Raw genomic sequence first — 20,897 nt, 5'->3', positions numbered from 1 at the left:
AATTTTATATATATATATATATATATATATATATATATATAGGAAAATATGTATCTTAAAACTATCTGATAGTGAAACTGATAAAAACTTTAATTTTATTAAAATATAATTTTATATATAAATCAATATAAAATTAAAATATTTCATATAATGCATACTTATTATTATTATTATTATTATTATACATAATGAATTAACATATTCATATGTAAATGTAAATATATATAATTTTTTTATTCAAATATATTAATTTTTAGATAGTTTAATATATATATATATATATATATATATATATATATATATATATATATATATATATATATAAACAAGCATATATATATATATATATATATATATATATATAAATTTAATTAAATATTTTTGTATATTTTATTGCAGAAAAATATTATATATATATATTTGTATATATACAAAACATTATATATTTTAGATTTATTGTGAAATAATTGCACAATATATATTTAAATTTTGTGCAAAATAATATATTTGAATAACATATTATTAAATGTATTTTGATGTTATAACATATTCATAATAAATGTACTACTAATATATTACTGTAAAATACATTTATTTAATATAATTAAAATCAAATTTTAAATATATTAATTAATATAATTAACTATATGAAATTAACTATAATTTATATTTATATTTAATTTTAATAATTATATTTAAATAAATTATTAAAAAATGTATATTATATGTTTTAATATAGAATTTATTTCAATATATTAATATATTTTATTGCAAAACAATCATATATATATATACATGTATTTATATGTTTAGAAAAATATAAACCCAACATTATTTACAGTATTTCATGGGAGTAGCCAGTCACTGCTGTGCTGTTTTTTTTTTTTTGTTTTGTTTTTTTTATTATTATTATTATTATTATTTGAAATTTCACTGACTTTTGATCATAACAGAATTGTATACCATCAATTAATACTTCTGGAACCCGATTGCCTAAAACGTACTTGTGTATTTTAAGTTGAACAGTGTCTTCTAATGCATCATTTCACACTGAGGGCGACCAGTACTAAACTGTAGTGAATTTGATCTGCTTTGGTTCTCTTTTTCCCCCATAGTCCATGGAAGAGTTTCAGAAGAGACTGCGAGAGGCAGAAGATGCTGCGTATGGAGAGAGAAGAGAAGAGAGGAGTGAGACGAGAGGAGACCGAGAGAGATGGAGGAGAGATGACAGAGAAGAAGGGAGAGAAAGATGGAGAAGAGGAGACCGTGAGGAAAGGCGGAGAGACAGATCTCCACGCGCTGAGAGAGAAAGAGAGCGAGACTTTGATAGAAGCTCTCGAGGCCGAGACGAACGCCATCCGAGATCCTGGACGGATGCAGACGATGATCGGCAATCCCAGAGACAAAGCACTTCATCGCTGTCCAGCCTCAAGTTCCTCAAACCCGCAGAGGCTGATGATGATTTAAATGGAGGGGCGGGGTTCAGGAAGGCGGGGTCAAAAGGCTCTGCGTCCAATCAGAGTGCAAGATTCAGGAAACCTGTTGTTGATGATGATGATGGTGTTGTACCTGTCTGGAGGAAGAGCAGTGCTGTGCAGGAGCCAAAGGAGATGCCGAAACCACAGAAATATATAGAGAAGAGCGCCGCCCCACTGGAAGAGAGCAAAACTACAACAGCAGTGAGCAGGTCAGAATAAAGTATTTCACTAATGTTATTCACAAAACAACTAAGAATCTTTTTTTTTGTTTGTTTGTTTGTTTTAATTTACCCCTTTTACAATTTTTTTTTTCTTTGAAGAACCAGGATTCCCATTGTGCTGGAAAAAAAAATGGATATATGTGACCCTGGACCACAAAACCAGCCTTAAGTAGCACGGTTATATTTGTAGTACTAGCCAAAAATACATTGTATGGGTCACAATTATATTTTTTCCTTTTATGCCAAAAACCATTAGGATATTAAGTAAAGAAATTGAAGATATTTTTTTTATTTTTTACCGTAAATATATCAAAACTTAGTTTTTGATTAGTAAGAACTTTTATATATTTTACTTTAAACGTGATTTTCTCAAGATTTTTGCACCCTCAGATTCTAGATTTTCAAATAGTTATCAAAATAAGTATCAAATTATCAAAAAATGATATATGTGTATCATATATGTGACCCTGGACCACAAAACCAGTCTTATGTCGCTGGGGTATATTTGTAGCAATAGCCAAAAATACATTGTATCGGTCAAAATTATTGATTTTTCTTTTATGCCAAAAATCATAGGAAATTAAGTAAAGATCATGTTCCATGAGGATTTTTGGTAAAATTCCTACTGTAAATATGTCAAAATGTAATTTTTGATTAGTAATATGCATTGTTAAGAACTTAATTTGGACAACTTTAAAGGTGATTTTCTCAGTATTTAGATTTTTTTGCATCCTCAGATTCCAGATATTCAAATAGATATGTGACCCTGGACCACAAAACCAGTCATAAGGTTGAATTTTACAAAACTGAGATATATACATATCAAATAAGCTTTCTATTGATGTATAGTTTGTTAGGATAGGACAATATTTGGCCGAGATACATCTATTTGAAAATCTGGAATCTGAGGATGCAAAAAAATCAAATACTGAGAAAATCACCTTTAAAGTTGACCAAATTAAGTTCTTAACAATGCATATTACTAATCAAAAATTACATTTTGATATATTTATAGTAGGAATTTTACAAAAAATCTTAATGTAACATGATCTTTACTTAATTTCCTAATGATTTTTGACATAAAAGAAAAATCTAGAATTTTGACCCATACAATGTATTTTTGGCTATTGCTACAAATATACCCCAGCGACTTAAGACTGGTTTTGTGGTCCAGGGTCACATATATCTATCATAGCAAACCATACATCAATAGAACGCTTATTTATTGAGCTTTCATATGATGTATACATCTCAGTTTTGTAAAATTTAACCTTATGACTGGTTTTGTGGTCCAGGGTCAGATATGAAGAAACCTAATGTTAAAACTGTTTTCTAGATCTGGTAAAGTCATGTAAATTAATAAATTTTTATACTTTACATTACACTATGGTTAATGTAGGAAAACCATGGTTAATTTGTGGTTACCATGATTTAACTGTAGTAACCATGTTTATTTTTTTGAGTATGGTTATGTTATGGTTTTTACAGTAATGTCATGAAGTCAGGGACATTTTTTCTATTATTTTACACTTCCTTTTGTGAACGTCACCCATGCTAAAACTGACTGGGTTTGTCAATCTTCAGTTCAGAGAGTGAGGAAGAGGAGGAGGAAGAGGTGATCCTGACGGATGAAGAGATGAATAAACTGGGAGCCAAACTCGTCAAAGCAGAGATCATGGGAAACACAGTGAGCTCATTAAAACACTTCTGAAAACCTACAATTTGATGCCTTAAGTAGGAAGCTCACAAGGTTTTGATTCTGTTTTTGTATGCTAGTCATCTTCTGATGGTATGTTTTGATTGTGTGTGAATAATCTCAGGCACTGGTGGAAAAGCTAAAAGCTCAGATGGAAGCGGCCCGTCGAGCCAAAGAGAACCGAGCTCAGAGAAAAGACAAGAACAAAGCAGTTTCTACACCAACAGACGCAGAAAAGGAAGTGGTGCTGTTCAGGACCGACTCATCGGGACGAGCCTGGCCAGTCAAAGCCCAGTCAGAACCACAAGAGCCTAAAGGAGGACGGAGGAAACGGAAAGCGGTGAGACAAATGCTCACATACACGGCTTTACAGAGTTATTATACTTCACTACAGCTAAAACAATATAAAGTGCTTATGTAAATTTAAAAAAATACAACTACTTGGAATTAATAAAAGAATTAAGGAAAAAAATACAATTTAAAAAAACTGAAATGTTTATTTCAGCTTGTTATAAAGCAACATTTCTCATTTTCATTTAGTTTAATTTGATATACAAAAATGACCGAAGTTAAAACTGAAGTAAATACTGGATATATATTAAAAAAAAACAAGAGTAATAAAAATGGCATAAACTCAGCCAAGTTACTAAGACTTTTGCTAAAATCACCAAAAAAAAGGAATAAAAAAAGGTATCTCGATACAACTGAAGGTTTGTTTCAGATTTTTTCATGACAAATTTGATGTGTAAATTAGTATTTTTTTTATATTTTATTTTTTTAATTTATATTTTTTATTTATTAAAATTTTAGTGTAATGTTTAGTCATTTGATTTTTTTTATATTATTTTTATATTTATTTTATGTCTGTTTTAATTTTAGTTCAGTTTAAATTTTTCTAAAAAAAAAATTAAGTATTTATTTATTTATAGATTTATTTTTATTTAGCCATTTAGTATTTTTAATTAGCTTCTCATTTTCATTTAGTTTACGTTATTTATCTAAGTATATTTTATTTCTGAAATATATATATATATATATATATATATATATATATATATATATATATCTCTTTATAAATGTAAAAAAACAGAAACAAAGCTGCAGTGATATTTTTTGTATGTTTCCATTTAAAATTTTAGTAGAAGTCTTAGTAATTTTGCTGTGTTTCGGTTGTTTTTATTAGTCTGTTTTTTTTTTTTATATATATATACAGTATTTACTTGAGTTTTAACTTTGGTCATTTTTGTATTTTAAGTATTAATATTCTGACAGTTTTGATGTGATTTTGCTAGCTATGGTATTTTAAGTGAGGTTTATTTACTTAAAATGAATATTAACTTGTTGCATGGCAAAAGTACAACTTTGAATGAGGTCAAATTTTCTCCTCTAATGGGATTTTTAGATCGAGACGCACCAGGACGGCGAGCGTGTGCGCTATTTTGAGGATGATGATGGTATGAATCTGCAAGAGATGGTCAGACGGGAGAAGATGAGCACTGCTGAAGATCAAAACGCTCTTTACTCGCGCATGGCGGGCAAGGTGAGCATCAGTCTCATTGACACACTCCTTACACACCAGACACAGATAAATGAGACCCAAATTGCTACAAATATAAAGACTATATTTGTGGTCCAGTCTTAAGTAGTCTATATATTTCTAAAGGGACATTCAAAAAGAGATTTGCATTGAAAAAGCAAATGAAAATGAGGTTATATACTGAAACTAAAACCATAAAACAACATTTTTATTACTTAATATCAGAGTTCTTATAGTTACCTAAGACTGAAACTACAATTAAAACCATAAAAACATAGCTTGATGTAATATAAACATTAACTGAAATAAAATAATAAAAAGAAAATTATTTTAGCAAGTTGCTGTTGCAACATTTCTCATTTTAATTTAGATGTTAAACTAAACTAAAATTTAAATATTAATAATTTAATAAAAACTATAACTATGTTTATAAAAACTGTACAGACCTATGTAAATATTTAGAACAAACCAAAAAGTTAAAAAAAAGGCACAAATACAATGCAAAATTACAAAAACTTTATCTAAAATGAAAATGGAAAATTTCTAAATACAAAAACTTTAAAAACTAAAAAATTTTTAAAATATTACAAATATTATATTATATTATATTACTGTATATCAATGATACAAAAATAACTCAACTAGAGAATAAATAATACCAAGGCAACATTTCTCATTTATTTTAGCTTGATGTATTTAAAAACTAAAACTGAAATAAAGATAAAATAATAAAAAAATATAATAAAATAAAATAAAATAAACAGTATATTAATAAAAAAATATCTTAATGATACAAAACTTACACTGCTTGAAAATAAAGATAAACTGAAATAATATAAAAAACTTAAACTTATTTATTTTTCAGCTACTTGCCAAAGCAATATTTCTCATTTTAATTTAGTTTAAACTTGATGTATTAAAATAACGAACATTTAATATATAATTCAATTTTATTATAATAAATAAAATGGAAAAAGTAATAAACCACACATATATATTTAAAACAAACAAAACTTGTAAAATTTACTGAAACGCACGACAAATAAAAATAAAAAATATAAAAAACAAAAATATAATCAATAATACTAAAATTATACTGCTTGAAATAAAATAAACATAAAGCTAGCAGCCAAAGCTTATTTTATTTAGTTTAAATTGATGTATTAAACTAACTAAAACTACAGCTTAAGTGAAAATAAAAACTATATAGAGATATAAAACATAATAAATAAACCTAAAACTTCAAAACTACAGCTGAAATAAAAATAAAAACTTTATAGAGATATAAAAAAACTACTAAAAAACCTAAACCTTCAATTAAAATTAAAATGGGAAATATAAAAATAAATCTAATACAAAATATTATTGAAAACTATAATAGTATTTCAATATTACTAAAATATCACTGACTGGATGTCATATATTTTCAATGAGATGTTTTTCAGTAAACTTGAAAAACTTGAAAATGAGCAGCGATGTAATCACTATTTTTAGCCTGAGCATGTGCTTTTTAAGTCCATTAGTTAAAAAAAACAATGAAATGCATGTGGTATAGAAATATTCAGCCCCTTTATTATATCAGGAATGAGTTTGTGAGCCGCAGACATGCACAAACAGCCTGTGGTTGTATATTTTTCTGTGGTCGTAAGACAGACTGGCATCAGCAGATGGTGACGGTGAGGCCGGAGGAATCGTGTGATCAATCTCTCAGTCTGTCCTGCTCTCTGGCTCCGACGTGATTTGGTGTTTCTCCGATTTGAAACCCGGGCTGGGCTACTAAAATCCGTTATAATAAACTAAGACGTCACGGTCGCCATGGAGACGAGAAATATAAAAGTGACAAACATTTGCACATTTTAGCGCCACATCTCTCCGTCTCTCTCTCGCTGCCAAGTTACCATGGCATAGCGGCTAAAAGTGTTATTAATATATTTATTTCGCCAATTTCACCAGTAGCTGCCAAAATTGGTGTGTGTGAATGTGCAGAGTATTGCAACGCATTGCGTTCATTTAATCTGGAACGTTCAGCAGAATGTTCAACTACATTTAAAATTTTTAGAACATTGACCTCATTGATAGAATGTTCGCTGTTCTAAATGTAACTGACAACAATGATGTCATTGAAATATTTGCAGAATGAATTAACAACTGATTTGCTTCCTTAAAATCATTTGTATACTGAAATGTGCTTGGTGTCTTTTTTGGCATCCATTTCTTCATTGCCATCTTAGTTTGATTACATTTTATAACAGTTATTTTAATATTTGCATACTAAATATGCAGTTGGTTTTCTGTATTGCATTTATTTGCATTTTAATCATTAAAAATGTTCAGTTAATTTTAAAATGCGATTAAAATTTGTAAATCTTCCTTTGATTTCCTTTGAATAAATATAAACATAATTATATGTGACCCTGGACCACAAAACCAGTCTCAAGTCACTGGCGTATATTTGTAGCATTAGCCAAAAATACATAGTATGGGTCAAAATTATTGATTTTTCTTTTATGCCAAAAATCATTAGGAAATTAAGTAAAGATCATGTTCCATGAAGATTTTTTGTAAAATTCCTACTATAAATATATTAAAATGTAATTTTTGATTAGTAATATGCATTGTTAAGAACTTAATTTGGACAACTTTAAAGGTGATTTTCTCAGTATTTTGATTTTTTTGCACCCTCAGATTTCAGATTTTCAAATAGATGCATCTCGGCCAAATATTGTCCTATCCTAACAAACCATACATCAATAGAAAGCTTATTTATTGAGCTTTCATATGATGTATATATCTCAGTTTTGTAAAATTTAACCTTATGACTGGTTTTGTGGTCCAGGGTCACATATTTTTATTCAATTTCAATTTATTTGCTTATTCCAATTAATTTTTTAATTTATTTATTAAATTTTAATTCACTCAATTTAAAATTTGATTCTAACTTTATTTATTTATTTGATTAATTTAATATTAATAATAAAAAAAAATATATATATATATAAAATTAAAATATAAATATAGATTGAAAATTAATTATATTTATTTATGAGCTTATTATTTCAATTTATTTTATTAATTGCTTTTATTAATTATTATACAATTAATTTAAAAATGTATTAATTTCAGTCTAAATCTTAATTTTAATAATTAAAAATAAATAATTAAAATTTAAACATCTTTTTTGTCCCTTTAATAGCATGCAATATTCGATATTGTAATATGTGCATACAAAAAATGCAGTTGATTTTCTTATTTGCAAAAATAATAAAATGTGTATTTTTTGTTGTCAGTTTTTAATTTAATTCAGTTTAATTTATTTTATTTATTTGATTAGTTAAATTAAATTTTAATTAAAAATGTGAATCATTTAAAGATCTATATAAAAATGTCCTTTTTCTCTAATTCTTTTATGTATTTAATTTAATTAAATTTCAAGTTTTAAAATTTAAACAACAAATACTTCTTTTAATATTTGCATATTAAATGTGATTGGTTTTCTCTCTCGCATTTATTTGCACAATGAAATGTGCATATTCTTTTTTTTTTTTCTTTTTATTTACTTAATTGTTGTTTGGTTATTCAATTTAAATTTTAATAATTAAAAACGTAAAATCGTAAAAATGTGATTTAAATGAAAAAATCTCCCTTTGATTAAAATAATGTGAACCCTGCTATGATGAAGTTATTGCAATATAACATAATATAATACATTTTGATTTGATTTTGTAGTTTTTCTTTGTTTTACTGCATACTTTTTTGCATCAGTTTAATAGATTATTAAATGCATTATTAAGTAGATAAATAAATACGAAATAGATTAAATAATTAGTATGTAAACCCAGCTATGATGAAGTTATTGTAATAGTTGCATACTACATTTTAATTTGATTTTGTATTTTTTCTTAATTTTATTGCATACTTGGTAATCTTTTGTTTTTGCCTTTTTTTTGCTTTTTTGCATGTATTTAATAGCCACTTTTTCAGTGCAAATACTGTTGTGTTCTGTGTTCATTTTTAAGTAGTCGACCATAACCAAGACGTGTGCCAAACCTGCGTTTAAATGAAACTGAAAATACAAATCTAGTTGTCTGTTTGTTTATCTCCAGTCGGCTGTATATGTGTTCCAGACAGTTGTCAGCCAACCACAGACCTATCCTTAAAATCTCTGCTCTGTCTAGGCTTTTTATTTGCATTTCAGCTGGAGGTAGAAAGCATCAAAGCAGAGAATAAATGCAGAACTGAAAGCACAGTCTGAATTCAGCCAGACTTTCCAACACCTCGGCTCCTCTCCATCTGTCAATCAAACATGCCAGTGTGAACAGACACGCCTCCCACACAGATCACCCGTTGCTACGGATACATTGCCTCTTTGTCTGCTTGTTGTAGCACACCGTTAAACCTCTTTGGCTCTGGCGTGTGTTAGAAAGACGCACACGCGCTCTGTTAACACAATCCCTACGGCCCAGTCGCATCTGCTGCTGTTTTCTGGATTCTGCTCCAGATAATGACCCGCAGGTTTGCCAGCAATCAACGGTAAAAGCGCACCTGACCCTCAGTCAGATCACATGATCACCTGCCGCCCAATCCGGTCACCTGACCTCTGTTCCTCTTGCAAAAGTGCTTGGCTTCTTGCTAATCTGCGTATTATCTCTCCAGTGTAGTATACAAGATGATAATTAGGACGTCCTCAAATCATAATATGTAAAACTTCTAAAATAGTGTGTATTTTTCATGCATTTTTGTTTTAAACTTAACATACACTGCTGCTCAAAAGTTTGGAATCAGTAAGATTTTATGGTTTTTAAAGACGTTTCTTATGCTCATCAAGACTGCATTTATTTGATCAAAAATACAGAAAAAATTTTAATAATGTGAAATGTTATTTCAGTTTGAAATAACTGTTTTCTATGTGAATATGTTTTAAAATGTAATTTATTCTTGTAATACAAAACTACATTTTTAGCATCATTACATTAGTCACATTATCCTTCAGAAATCATTCTAATATGCTGATTTATTTTCAATGTTAAAGTTGTGCTGTTTAATATTTTTTAGAACCTGTGATACTATTTTTCAGGGTTCTTTAATCAATAAAAGATTAAAAACAACAGCATTTATTTAAAATAGAAAGGTTTTCTAACAATATGCACTACTGTTCAAACGTTAGTAAGAATTTTAATGGTTTTTAAAGACGTTTCTTATGCTCATTATGGGCTGCATTTATTTGATCAAAAATACAGAAAAAGGGTAAAATTATGAAATATTATTACAATTTAAAATAACTGTTTTCTATGTGAATATATTTTAAAGTTTAATTTATTCCTGTGGTCAAAGCTGAATTTTCAGCATCATTACTTCAGTCTTAAGTGTTACATGATCCTTCAGAAATCATTCTAATATACCGATTTATAAAAAGATTTATAAAAGGTTAAAAACAACAGCATTTATTTAAAATAGAAAGGTTTTCTAACAATATGCACTATTGTTCAAACGTTAGTAAGAATTTTTAATGGTGTTTAAAGACGTTTCTTATGCTCATTAAGGCTGCATTTATTTGATCAAAATTACAGAAAAAAAATGTAATTTAATATTGTGAAATATTATTTCAATTTGAAATAACTGTTTTCTATGTGAATATATTTAAAAATGTAATTTATTCTTGTAATACAAAACTACATTTTTAGCATCATTACATTAGTCACATTATCCTTCAGAAACCATTCTAACATGCTGATTTTTTTATCAATGTTAAAAAAGTTGTGCTATTTAAAAAATTTTACAACCTTTGATAATATTTTTCAGGATTCTGTGATCAATAAATGTTTAAATAGAACAGCATTTATTTAAAATAGAAAGGTTTTCTAACAATATGCACTACTGTTCAAAAGTTTGGGATCAGTAAGATTTTTAATGGTTTTTAAAGATGTTTCTTATGCTCATTAAGGCTGCATTTATTTGATCAAAAATACAAAAAAAAGGGTAAAATTATGAAATATTATTTCAATTTAAAATAACTGTTTTCTATGTGAATATATTTTAAAGTTTAATTTATTCCTGTGATCAAAGCTGAATTTTCAGCATCATTACTCCAGTCTATAGCGTCACATGATCCGTCAGAAATCATTCTAATATGCCGATTTATTATGAGTGTTGAAAACAGTTGTGCTGCTTAATACCTGCTTAATATCTTTTTGGAACCTGTAATACATTTATCAATAAAAGGTTAAAAACAACAGCATTTATTTAAAATAGAAAGGTTTTCTAACAATATGCACTACTGTTGAAAAGTTTGGGGTCAGTACATCTTTTTTTGTTCTTTCTTTTGAAAGAAATTAATACTTTTATTCAGCCAGGATGTGTTAAATTAATAAAAAGTGATATCATTGATTTACATTGCTAGACAAGGTTAATATTTTTAACAAATGCTGTTCTTTTTAACTTGTTATTCTTCAAAGTATCCTTAAAAATAGAATTACAGGTTCCAAAAAATAACTGCTTTCCAACATTGATCACTTTAATAATAAATCAGCATATTAGAATGAGTTCTAAAGGATCTAGTGTATTTTCAAGTCTGGAGTAACAGCTCATAAAAATTAAGCTTTGCATCACAGGAATAAATTAGATTTTAAAATATATTAAAATAAAAACCATCATTTTATATTGTAATAACATTTTGCAATATTACTGTTTTTTCCTGTATTTTTGATCAAATAAATGCAGCCTTGATAAGCATAAGAGACTTCTTTAAAAACATTACAAGTCTTACTGATCCCAAACTTTTGAGCAGTAGTGTAACTAATTATTTGCTTTTCATCGATTTATGAACCCTTTTGGCCTGCAAGTTATAAAACTCATAAAATGATACTCATTCCTCTGTCCTGCTTTCAGCTCCTAAATCAAGATAAGACTCGCAGACATGCAGGATAAAGTGACTGATTAAAGTCTGCACGCAAACTCTGTAATGAGTTTGTTTTGAATGTGCTTTTGATGGATGTGTTTTGCAGATGATGGGGAGGACAGACGGCGATAACTACACGCTGGATGACATGTTTGTGTCCAGCGCTGCTCAGAAAGAAAGATCGGGCCGAGATGAAGAACGGCAGAGGAACAAAGCCGTGCAAGAGACTCGGCGGTTAGCTGGACAGATGGAGAAATGCAGACACTGCTTCGACAGCCCTGAACTGCCCAAACATCTCATTGTCGCTGTCGGAAACAAGGCACGATATGTTGCTGTTGCATATCTGCTTGCTAGAAAATGTTGCTGAAAAACTTTGAATTTTTATTGAATCAAGTTGGACATTTGACACATTTGACTTTGAAAAGCACAGCATATGAGACCCTGGGCCATAAAACCAGTCTTAAGTTGCACGGGTATATTGTAGCAAATGCCAAAATTAGTAGGATGTTAAGTTAAATCATGTTCCATAAAGGTATTTTGTAAATTTCTTACCGTAAGTATATCAAAACTTAATTTTTAATAAGTAATATGCATTGCTGAAAACTTAATTTGGACAACTTTAAAGGCGATTTTCTCAATATTTAGTCTTTTTGCACCTTCATATTCCAGATTTTCAAATAGTTGTATCTCGACCTCTCCTATCCTAACAAACATCAATGGAAAGCTTATTTATTCATCTTTCAGATGATGTACGAATCAAAATAAAAAAAAAAGACTGGTTTTGTGGTCCATGGTCACATGAATTATTGCGAGAAAATCATACTAAAATATATATACGTTCATGAAATCACCATAGCAACTGCATAGAAACAACCCAAAACACTATAGCAACACCCTGGTAACCTCCTAGAACATTTAGGCAGGCTTATAGGAATGTCCAAGGCACTGTTTAGTGCACCTTAGCAACTGCCTAGCAACAACCCAAAACACTATAGCAACACCCTGGTAACCACCCAAAACAACTTGTCGACCACATAGCAGTGCCCTGGTAAACAGCCAGAACACCTTAGCGACTGCATAGCAACGCCCACTAACCACTTACAACACCTTAGCAAATGCATGGCAACAACCTAAAACTCCATAGCAATGCCTGATTACCACCCAGAGCACCTTATCAATTGCAGATCAACAACTTAACACACCGTAAGATTGCCATGAGCAATGATCTACCCCACTAACCACTTAGAACACCTTAGCAACTGCATATCAACAACCTAACACACCATAAGAACGTCCTGGTAACCACCCAGAACACCTTAACCACATAGCAACACCCTGGCAACCACCCAAAACACCTTAGCAATCTCATAGTAATGCTTTACCCCACTAACCACTCAGAACACCTTAGTTAATGCATAGCAACAACCTAAAACACCATAGCAATGCCCTGGCAACCACCTAGAATGCCTTTGCAGCTTGATGGGAATGTACTAGGCACTGCTTAGAGCACCTTAGCAACTGTATAGCAACAACCCAAAACACTATTGCAACACCCTGGTGAACAGCCATATCACTGCATTGACTGCATAGCAACACCCTGGCAACCACCCAAAACACCTTAGCAATCTCATAGCAATGCCCTTCCCTAAAACACCATAGCAATGCCCTGGCAACCACCTAGAATGCCTTTACAGCCTGATAGGAATGTTCAGCCATGTGTGTTTGGGATGACAGAACACAGGATACAGGATGCACTCAAGGTTTTAGTGCAGTGTCTTTATTCACACACATGACAGGTGTGTTTTCTCTCATGCAGGTGTACCTGTGTCTGCCGAACTGTGTGTCTCTGACCGAAGGTCACTGTTTGATCGTCCCCATCCAGCATCACACAGCGGCCACAGGGCTGGATGAAGACATCTGGAGCGAAATACAGGTACAAACATTACAAACACATGTGCTCAATTGTGCTACAGGCATCAATAATGCATAAGCAACCATCTTGAACACATTAGCAACTCCCTAGCAACCACCCAGAACACAAATAAAAGACACAAATCAGGATACACTTCCTGCTGACTTGTTCTTTCTTATTCTCTCTACCTCTCTCTCTCTCCCATAGATGTTCAGACGCGCTTTAGTCCGCATGTTCGAGTCTCAGGAGATGGACTGTGTGTTTTTGGAGACTCATATGAATCCAAAAAGACACCTGCACATGGTGTACGAGTGTGTGCCGATGCCCAGAGAGCTCGGAGACATGGCACCCATTTACTTTAAGGTAAAAACAACAACAACAACAACAAAAAATTGTTACAATAGAGCATATTTTATCAACGGCCTTGATTCTGAAAGCATTTTTCCTGTTCAATTTTCCCATTAGAATTATTTAAAAAGATCTTCTTGCAAAGCTTTTTTGAGAAGAGCATTTTTATAAACACATGCACTACATGACATAAGCATTATATTCTTTTTATATTGCAAGTTTGAATAAATCAGTTATGAAAACAATTTTTAATGACAGCCACCATTTAAATATATAATAAATTGATGTAGAAACAATTGTGTTATCAAAAGGTTTATATAAAACTTCAACTTTTGCTTCAAATGCAAAATAAAGGTTTGTACAACTTTTTGTACAAGAAGTTTTATCTGAATGTTGATTATTAAATTATTGTTAAACAGCAATGCCCTGGCAACCACCCACAACACTGATCCTGGCAACTGTCCACAACACAGTCACAGCTGCATAGAAACAACCCAGAACACTTCAGCAGCCAAACGGCAATGCCTTGGCAACCATACCAAACATTTTAACAACAGCATAGCAACACCCTAAACACAATAGCAGCTCCCTGACAACCAGCCACAACATCTTAGCAATGCTCTGCTAACTGCTTATGACACCATAGCAACAGCACTTTTGCAGCCAAACAGCAATGCTCTGGCAACCACCCACAACACCATAGCAACCCCCTGGCAACCGCCCAGAGCTCCTTAACAACTGCATAGCAACAACACTTTAGAAGCCAGCCATAACACCTTAGAACAGCTTAAGATGCTGTAGCAACTGCATAACAACAACATTTTAGCAGGCAAACAGCAATGTCCTGGCAACCACTCATAACACCTTAGCAACAGCATAGAAAAACCCTGGCAAGCACTATCATCTCTGTGGCAACACCTAGGCAACACCCTGGCAACCACCCTCAACACCATATCAACACCGTGGCAACCACCACCATCATCACTGTAGCACCAGCATAGCAACACCCTGGCAAGCACCATCATCATTGTAGCAACAGCATAGCAACACGTTTGCAACCACCCACAACACAATAGCAGCTCCTTAACAACCAGCCACAACACCTTAGCAACAGCATAGCAATGCCCTGGCAACCATCCAGAACTCCTTAGCACATCATAGAAATTCCCTAGTAACTGCTTAAGACACAGTAGCAACTGCATATCAACAACACTCTCACAGACAAACAGCAATGACCTGGCAACCACCCACAGCACCTTAGCAACAGCATAGCAACACCCTGGTAGCCACCCAAAATTCCTAAGCAACTTCATAGCAATGCCCTAGTAATTGTTTAAAACACTGTAGCTCTGCATAGCAACAACACATTAGAAGCCAAACAGCAACACCCTGGCTACCACCCACAACACCATAGAAACTGCATAGCAACAACTTAACAACCACATATCAATAGCCTAGAACACTGCAAAGCAAGTTTCTCAGCTAAATGAAAACTTTACTTTCATTGTTTCATTACAAGAATTAATTTAGGTCCAGCACTAATTATTATTACAAATCATTTGCTCAATGGGAAAAATTTATAGGAATTTGACTTTTAACAAACAAACAAGCACACACTTGTGTGAATGTAAGCACTCTCATAATCTTCTCTGTGTGTGTGTGTGTGTGTGTGTGTGTGTGTGTGTGTGTGTGTGTGTGTGTGTGTGTGTGTGTGTGTGTGTGTGTGTGTGTGTGTGTGTGTGTGTGTGTGTGTGTGTGTGTGTGTGTGTGTGTGTGTGTGTGTGTGTGTGTGTGTGTGTGTGTGTGTTCAGAAAGCCATAATGGAGTCTGATGAGGAATGGGCCATGAATAAGAAGGTTGTGGATCTCTCATCCAAACACATCAGACAAGCTGTGAGTTTGTTTTCCAGTTTTCTCCTGATGTCTTTTATCCTCCTCTCTGTCAGTATTTGACATCTCTCGTCTTTTCACAGGTTCCACGTGGGTTGCCGTACTTCTCGGTGGATTTCGGTTTACAGGGCGGCTTTGCGCACGTCATCGAGAACGAGCACAAGTTTCCACACTATTTCGGCAAAGTAAGCTCTCATTGTGAAGCCCTACAAACAAGCACAGCAAACCAGGATTTTTTTTCAATCACTTTTTAAAGGAGTAGTTCACTTCCAAAACTAAAATTTACAGATAATGTACTCACCCTACTGTCATCCAAGATGTTCATGGCCTTTCTTTCTTCAGCTGTAAAGAAATAGTTTTTTGAGGAAATCATTTCAGGAATTATCTCCATATAGTGGACTTCTATGGTGCCCCAGAGTTTGAACTTCCAAAATCCAGTAAAATGGCTTTAATGTCAGCATAGTGACTAATTTTTGTTCTGTCTCCATCAGGAAATCCTGGGTGGGATGCTGGACCTGGAACCGAGACGATGGCGGAAACCAATACGTGAGAATTTTGATGACCAGCGCAAGAAGGTTCTGAAGTTCGCTCAGTGGTGGAAAGCATTCGACTGCACTAAAACAAACAGCTAGACACTCAGACGGTGTGCTTTCTCAACTCTATAGAGACTTTTAAACCTCTATAGTGAAGTTTTATTTTAGAGGGCATGTGTGGGTTTAGGCTTGTGTCATGTGTACATGACTCAATTAAAAGTGTAAAATCTAAACCAGGCATGTTTTATCTGCTCTGAAGATATTTTTTGGGACCCTTTTCTTTTTTTTTTTTTGTTATTTTAATGAAATTATCAACACAGGGAATTTTAGTTTTTCTCTCAGATATAATAGTTTTTAATGACTCGTGTGTTGTCGTATGTAAAGTTCAGCTTTATTTTCTACCTGCTCTCGTCCGGTGTTGATGTAAATCGTGTTTTCCTGAGCAATTAAACTCCGAATAAAATATTACAAGACCTCCAGCCGCTCAGCTGATTATGTGCTCTGGCTTTATAATCTGATTATGTTTAGATGACGTCTCCCTCGCTCGTTCCTGTGAACCTGACCTTGAGTTCACCCTTGTTGAGCACCGATCATCTGTGGGGCAATGTTGTTTATGCCCTACCGTTAATTGAACAAAAGCAAGAAATCATTTGTTTTTTATAGCTGTATTTTAGGCTGCACTGCTGTCCATGTACATGCACATTGTGTTGCAAATTAAACTAGTTGAAACTAATTTCATCAAAAAAAACATCTGCTAAAAAACATTAAATAATTTAAATCGGCATTGTATAGAAAGCAAAATGCCCCAAAACTAATAAAAAAGGGATGATTTCCAGGTTTCAGGCATTTGGAGCCCTGTTTCTTCCACAGAATAAATAAATAACAGTTAATGCAGACTTTTAAGAAATTATATATATATATAAGAATTTATATCTTGCAATTTTAAGAAATTAAGTCAGAATTGCAAGATATAAATTCTTTTTTTTATCATTTCTTAAAAGTCTGCATTTACTGTTGTTAATTATTTGCAATTGTTGCACTTTTTTCTTCATATTCTGAATTTACATTTGCAATTATATTTTTTGTTTTGGCCACAGAATGATTTTTATTTTTTTTTAATTGAAACTTTATATCACATTTCACGTTTTTAATCCAATTTTGGAAAAAAGTCATAATTGTGAGCTGTAAACTTCAGAATTGCAACATTTTAATTCAGAATTCTGACGTTTTTTTCTCACAATTTCAAAATTATATAATAAAGAAAAAAATGACTTCATGACTTTATCTTACAATTCTCACACTTTTTCTTGCAATTGTGAGTTTATATCGCACAGTTTAGACTTTTCCTATCAAAATTGCAAGTTAACATTTTACAATCCTGAGTTCATATAAAAAAAGCAAGATTTTTTTTTTTTTTAGATTTATTGGATCCAAAGTACAGCAAAAAAAAAAAAAAGTTTAAGTATTTTTACTATTTAATATAACTGTTTTCTATTCATATTTTAAAATGTAATTTATTCCTGTGATTTGAAAGCTGAATTTTTAGCATCATTACTCCAGTCACATGATCCTTTAGAAATCATTCTAATATTCTGATTTGCTGCTTAAAAATATTATTATTATGCTGAAAACAGGTGAGTAGAATTTTTTCAGGTGTCTTTGATGAATAGAAAGTTCAGAAGAATTCTGAGTTTAAAGAAAAAAAGTCATTATTGATTAAAAACTGAATTTATTTCTACTGTGGTAGAAACAAGCTTCCATAATTTTCAGCTTAAAGAAAGACAGCTCTGCTCTGTAAAGGTCATTTTGCTCGTACAGTTATAGCCTGATTTGTATTTTATGTAATTGCATGAGGAGAGCAGCTGTTGTGTTGGGGTCAGAAGGACAACAGGACACGGCCTGTAACAGCAGATGAGCTGATTTTTATGAGGGTGTTAAACAGCACTATCACAGATCGCTCAGGGGTCACAGGTGAGTGTAGAGGTCACAGTGGTGTGACCTCAGAGGTGCTGTAATGTGGTTGTTTTATTGTTCAGTCATGTGGTGTTACAGACATAAACACACACGCACAGACAAATAATTACAGCAGTGATTGCACAATTTGTCACGCAGCGCTGCACGGACAGAGACTGGCAGCATGAAGATCTCCATTCGATTTACAATGCAGGCGTTTCTCCAGTAAATGTCACGCACAGGTAACACAGCTAATAACCTGAAGATGTGAAACATGAGTTATAGATTGTATATGTGAATATTGCTAAATGTGAGTACTTTGAGCAAATCTGAAGTCTCTTCTGCTCACCAAGCCTGCATTTATTTGATCCAAAGTACAGCAAAAACAATACAATTTTGAAATATTTTTACTATTTCAAATTACTGTTTTCTAGTTGAATGTATTTTTAAATGTAATTTATTCCTGTGATTTCAAAGCTGAATTTTCAGCATCATTACTCCAGTCACATGATCCTTCAGAAACCATTCTAATCCGATTTGCTGTTCAAAAAACATTGTTGAAAACAGCTGAGTGTATTTTTTGTGTATGAATAGAAAGATCCAAAGACCAGCATTTATTATAGAAATGATGAAAATTAATACTTTTGTTTAGCAAGGATGTTTTAAACTGATAAAAAGTGATGATAAAGACATTTATAATGTTACTATTTCTATTTTAACTTTCTATTCATCAAAGAAACTTGAAAAAATTCAGCTCAACATAAATGTTTTTTAGGAGCAAATCAGAATATTAGAATGATTTCTGAAGGATCATGTGACTGGAGTAATAATGCTAAAAATGTGGCTTTGAAATCACAGGAATAAATTACATTTTAAAATATATTCAAATAGAAACCAGTTATTTTAAACAGTAATTTTTTTTTTTTTTTTTTTTTTTTCATTTTTCTGTTTTGCTGTGCTTTGGATCAAATAAATGCAGGCTTGGTGAGATGAAGAGACTTATTTAAAAACATAAACTTACTGTCCAAATACTTTAGACTAGTAGTGTATATAGTATATTGTGTCAATGTGATAGCAAAAGAGCAATTTTGCTAAATGGCAAATAAAACTATTTCATTTTTATTTAAAAAAAATTTTTTTTTGATGTAATTTGCAATCCCTTTTTTTGCATGAAATTAAAATTTAGCCTATTTTCTAAATGCACTTTACAGAATCTTATTGTTATAATTTGTAATCAAAATGTCAAGACTTGCAACTTTAAACCCTCAGGATAAAATGAAATCTTGTGCTACATTTTTCTCCTCGTTGAAACGTCACATTTCAATTTCATAAATGGTGAAGTTTGTGTTTTTTGCGCAGCTGTTACTAAACTGAATTGCTGAAATAATAATTGTTTTTATACAGGTCCTGCAAATACCAAGTCCTTTTGTTTTTGCTTATTTTAATGTCCTAAACAGTCCAAAACCTGCAAAATAGAAAATGTAATTTATTCCTATTTTTTCAGGTGTTTTTGATGAATAGAAAGTTCAAAAGAATTCTGAGTTTAAAGAAAAAAGTCATTATTGTCTTTTTTGCGCAATTGTTACTAAACTGAATTGCTCAAATAATTATTATTTCCAAACAGGTTTCCATACAGCTCCTGCAAATACCAAGTCCTAGTGTTTTTGCGTTTTTTTAATGGCCTAAATAGTCCAAAACCACAAAATAGAAAATGTAATTTATTCCTATGATTTCAAAGCTGATTTTTAGCATCATTACTCCAGTCACATGATCCATCAGAAATTATTCTAATATTCTGATTTGCTGCTTATATATATATATATATATATATATATATATATATATATATATATATATATATATATATATTGTATATTTATATATATACTGTATATTTATTATTATTTTTATGTTGAAAATATAAAAGTAGATTTTTTTTCAGGTGTCTTTGTTGAATAGAAAGTTCAGAAGAATTCTGAGTTTAAAGAAAAAAGTCATTATTGATTAAAAAATGTTTGTGTTTTTTGCACCGTTACCAAACTAAATTGCTGAAATAATAATTGTTTCCAAACAGGTCCTGTAAATACCAAGTCGTAGTGTTTTTGCTTATTTTATTAGCCTAAACAGTCCAAATTCACAAAAAAGAAATGTAATTTATTCCTATGATTTCAAAGCTGATTTTAGCATCATTACTCCAGTCACATGATCCTTCAGAAATCATTCTAATATTCTGATTTGCTGCTAAAAAAAAATACATATATTATTATTTTTTATGTTGAAAACATAAAAGTAGAATTTTTTTCAGGTGTCGTTGGTGAATATAAAGTTCAGAAGAATTCTGAGTTTAAAGAAACTGTTACCAAACTAAATTGCTCAAACAGGTTTCCATGCAGGTCCTGCAAATACCAAGTCCTAGTGTTTAAGCTCATTTTAAT

General features: G+C 31.4%; 1 protein-coding gene across 1 annotated transcript in view; it reads left to right on the top strand.

Moving 5' to 3' along the window:
* cwf19l2 (CWF19 like cell cycle control factor 2) overlaps positions 1–16,988 on the top strand; it is a 26,607-nt gene extending 9,619 nt beyond the window's left edge. Inside the window, exons 7-16 of the mRNA XM_073818288.1 lie at positions 1,116–1,687; positions 3,284–3,386; positions 3,520–3,735; positions 4,798–4,935; positions 11,934–12,146; positions 13,644–13,760; positions 13,947–14,102; positions 15,899–15,979; positions 16,060–16,161; positions 16,468–16,988. Coding sequence (XP_073674389.1) covers positions 1,116–1,687; positions 3,284–3,386; positions 3,520–3,735; positions 4,798–4,935; positions 11,934–12,146; positions 13,644–13,760; positions 13,947–14,102; positions 15,899–15,979; positions 16,060–16,161; positions 16,468–16,608 — 1,839 coding nt within the window. The 3' untranslated portion in view covers positions 16,609–16,988. The remainder of the gene's footprint in view (positions 1–1,115; positions 1,688–3,283; positions 3,387–3,519; positions 3,736–4,797; positions 4,936–11,933; positions 12,147–13,643; positions 13,761–13,946; positions 14,103–15,898; positions 15,980–16,059; positions 16,162–16,467) is intronic.
* The last annotated feature ends 3,909 nt before the right edge of the window (positions 16,989–20,897 follow it).

The sequence above is a fragment of the Garra rufa genome, chromosome 14 (genome assembly GCF_049309525.1).
Source record: "Garra rufa chromosome 14, GarRuf1.0, whole genome shotgun sequence".
Classification (NCBI taxonomy): Eukaryota; Metazoa; Chordata; class Actinopteri; order Cypriniformes; family Cyprinidae; genus Garra; species Garra rufa.
This window is presented reverse-complemented; position numbering and strand designations above follow the sequence as displayed.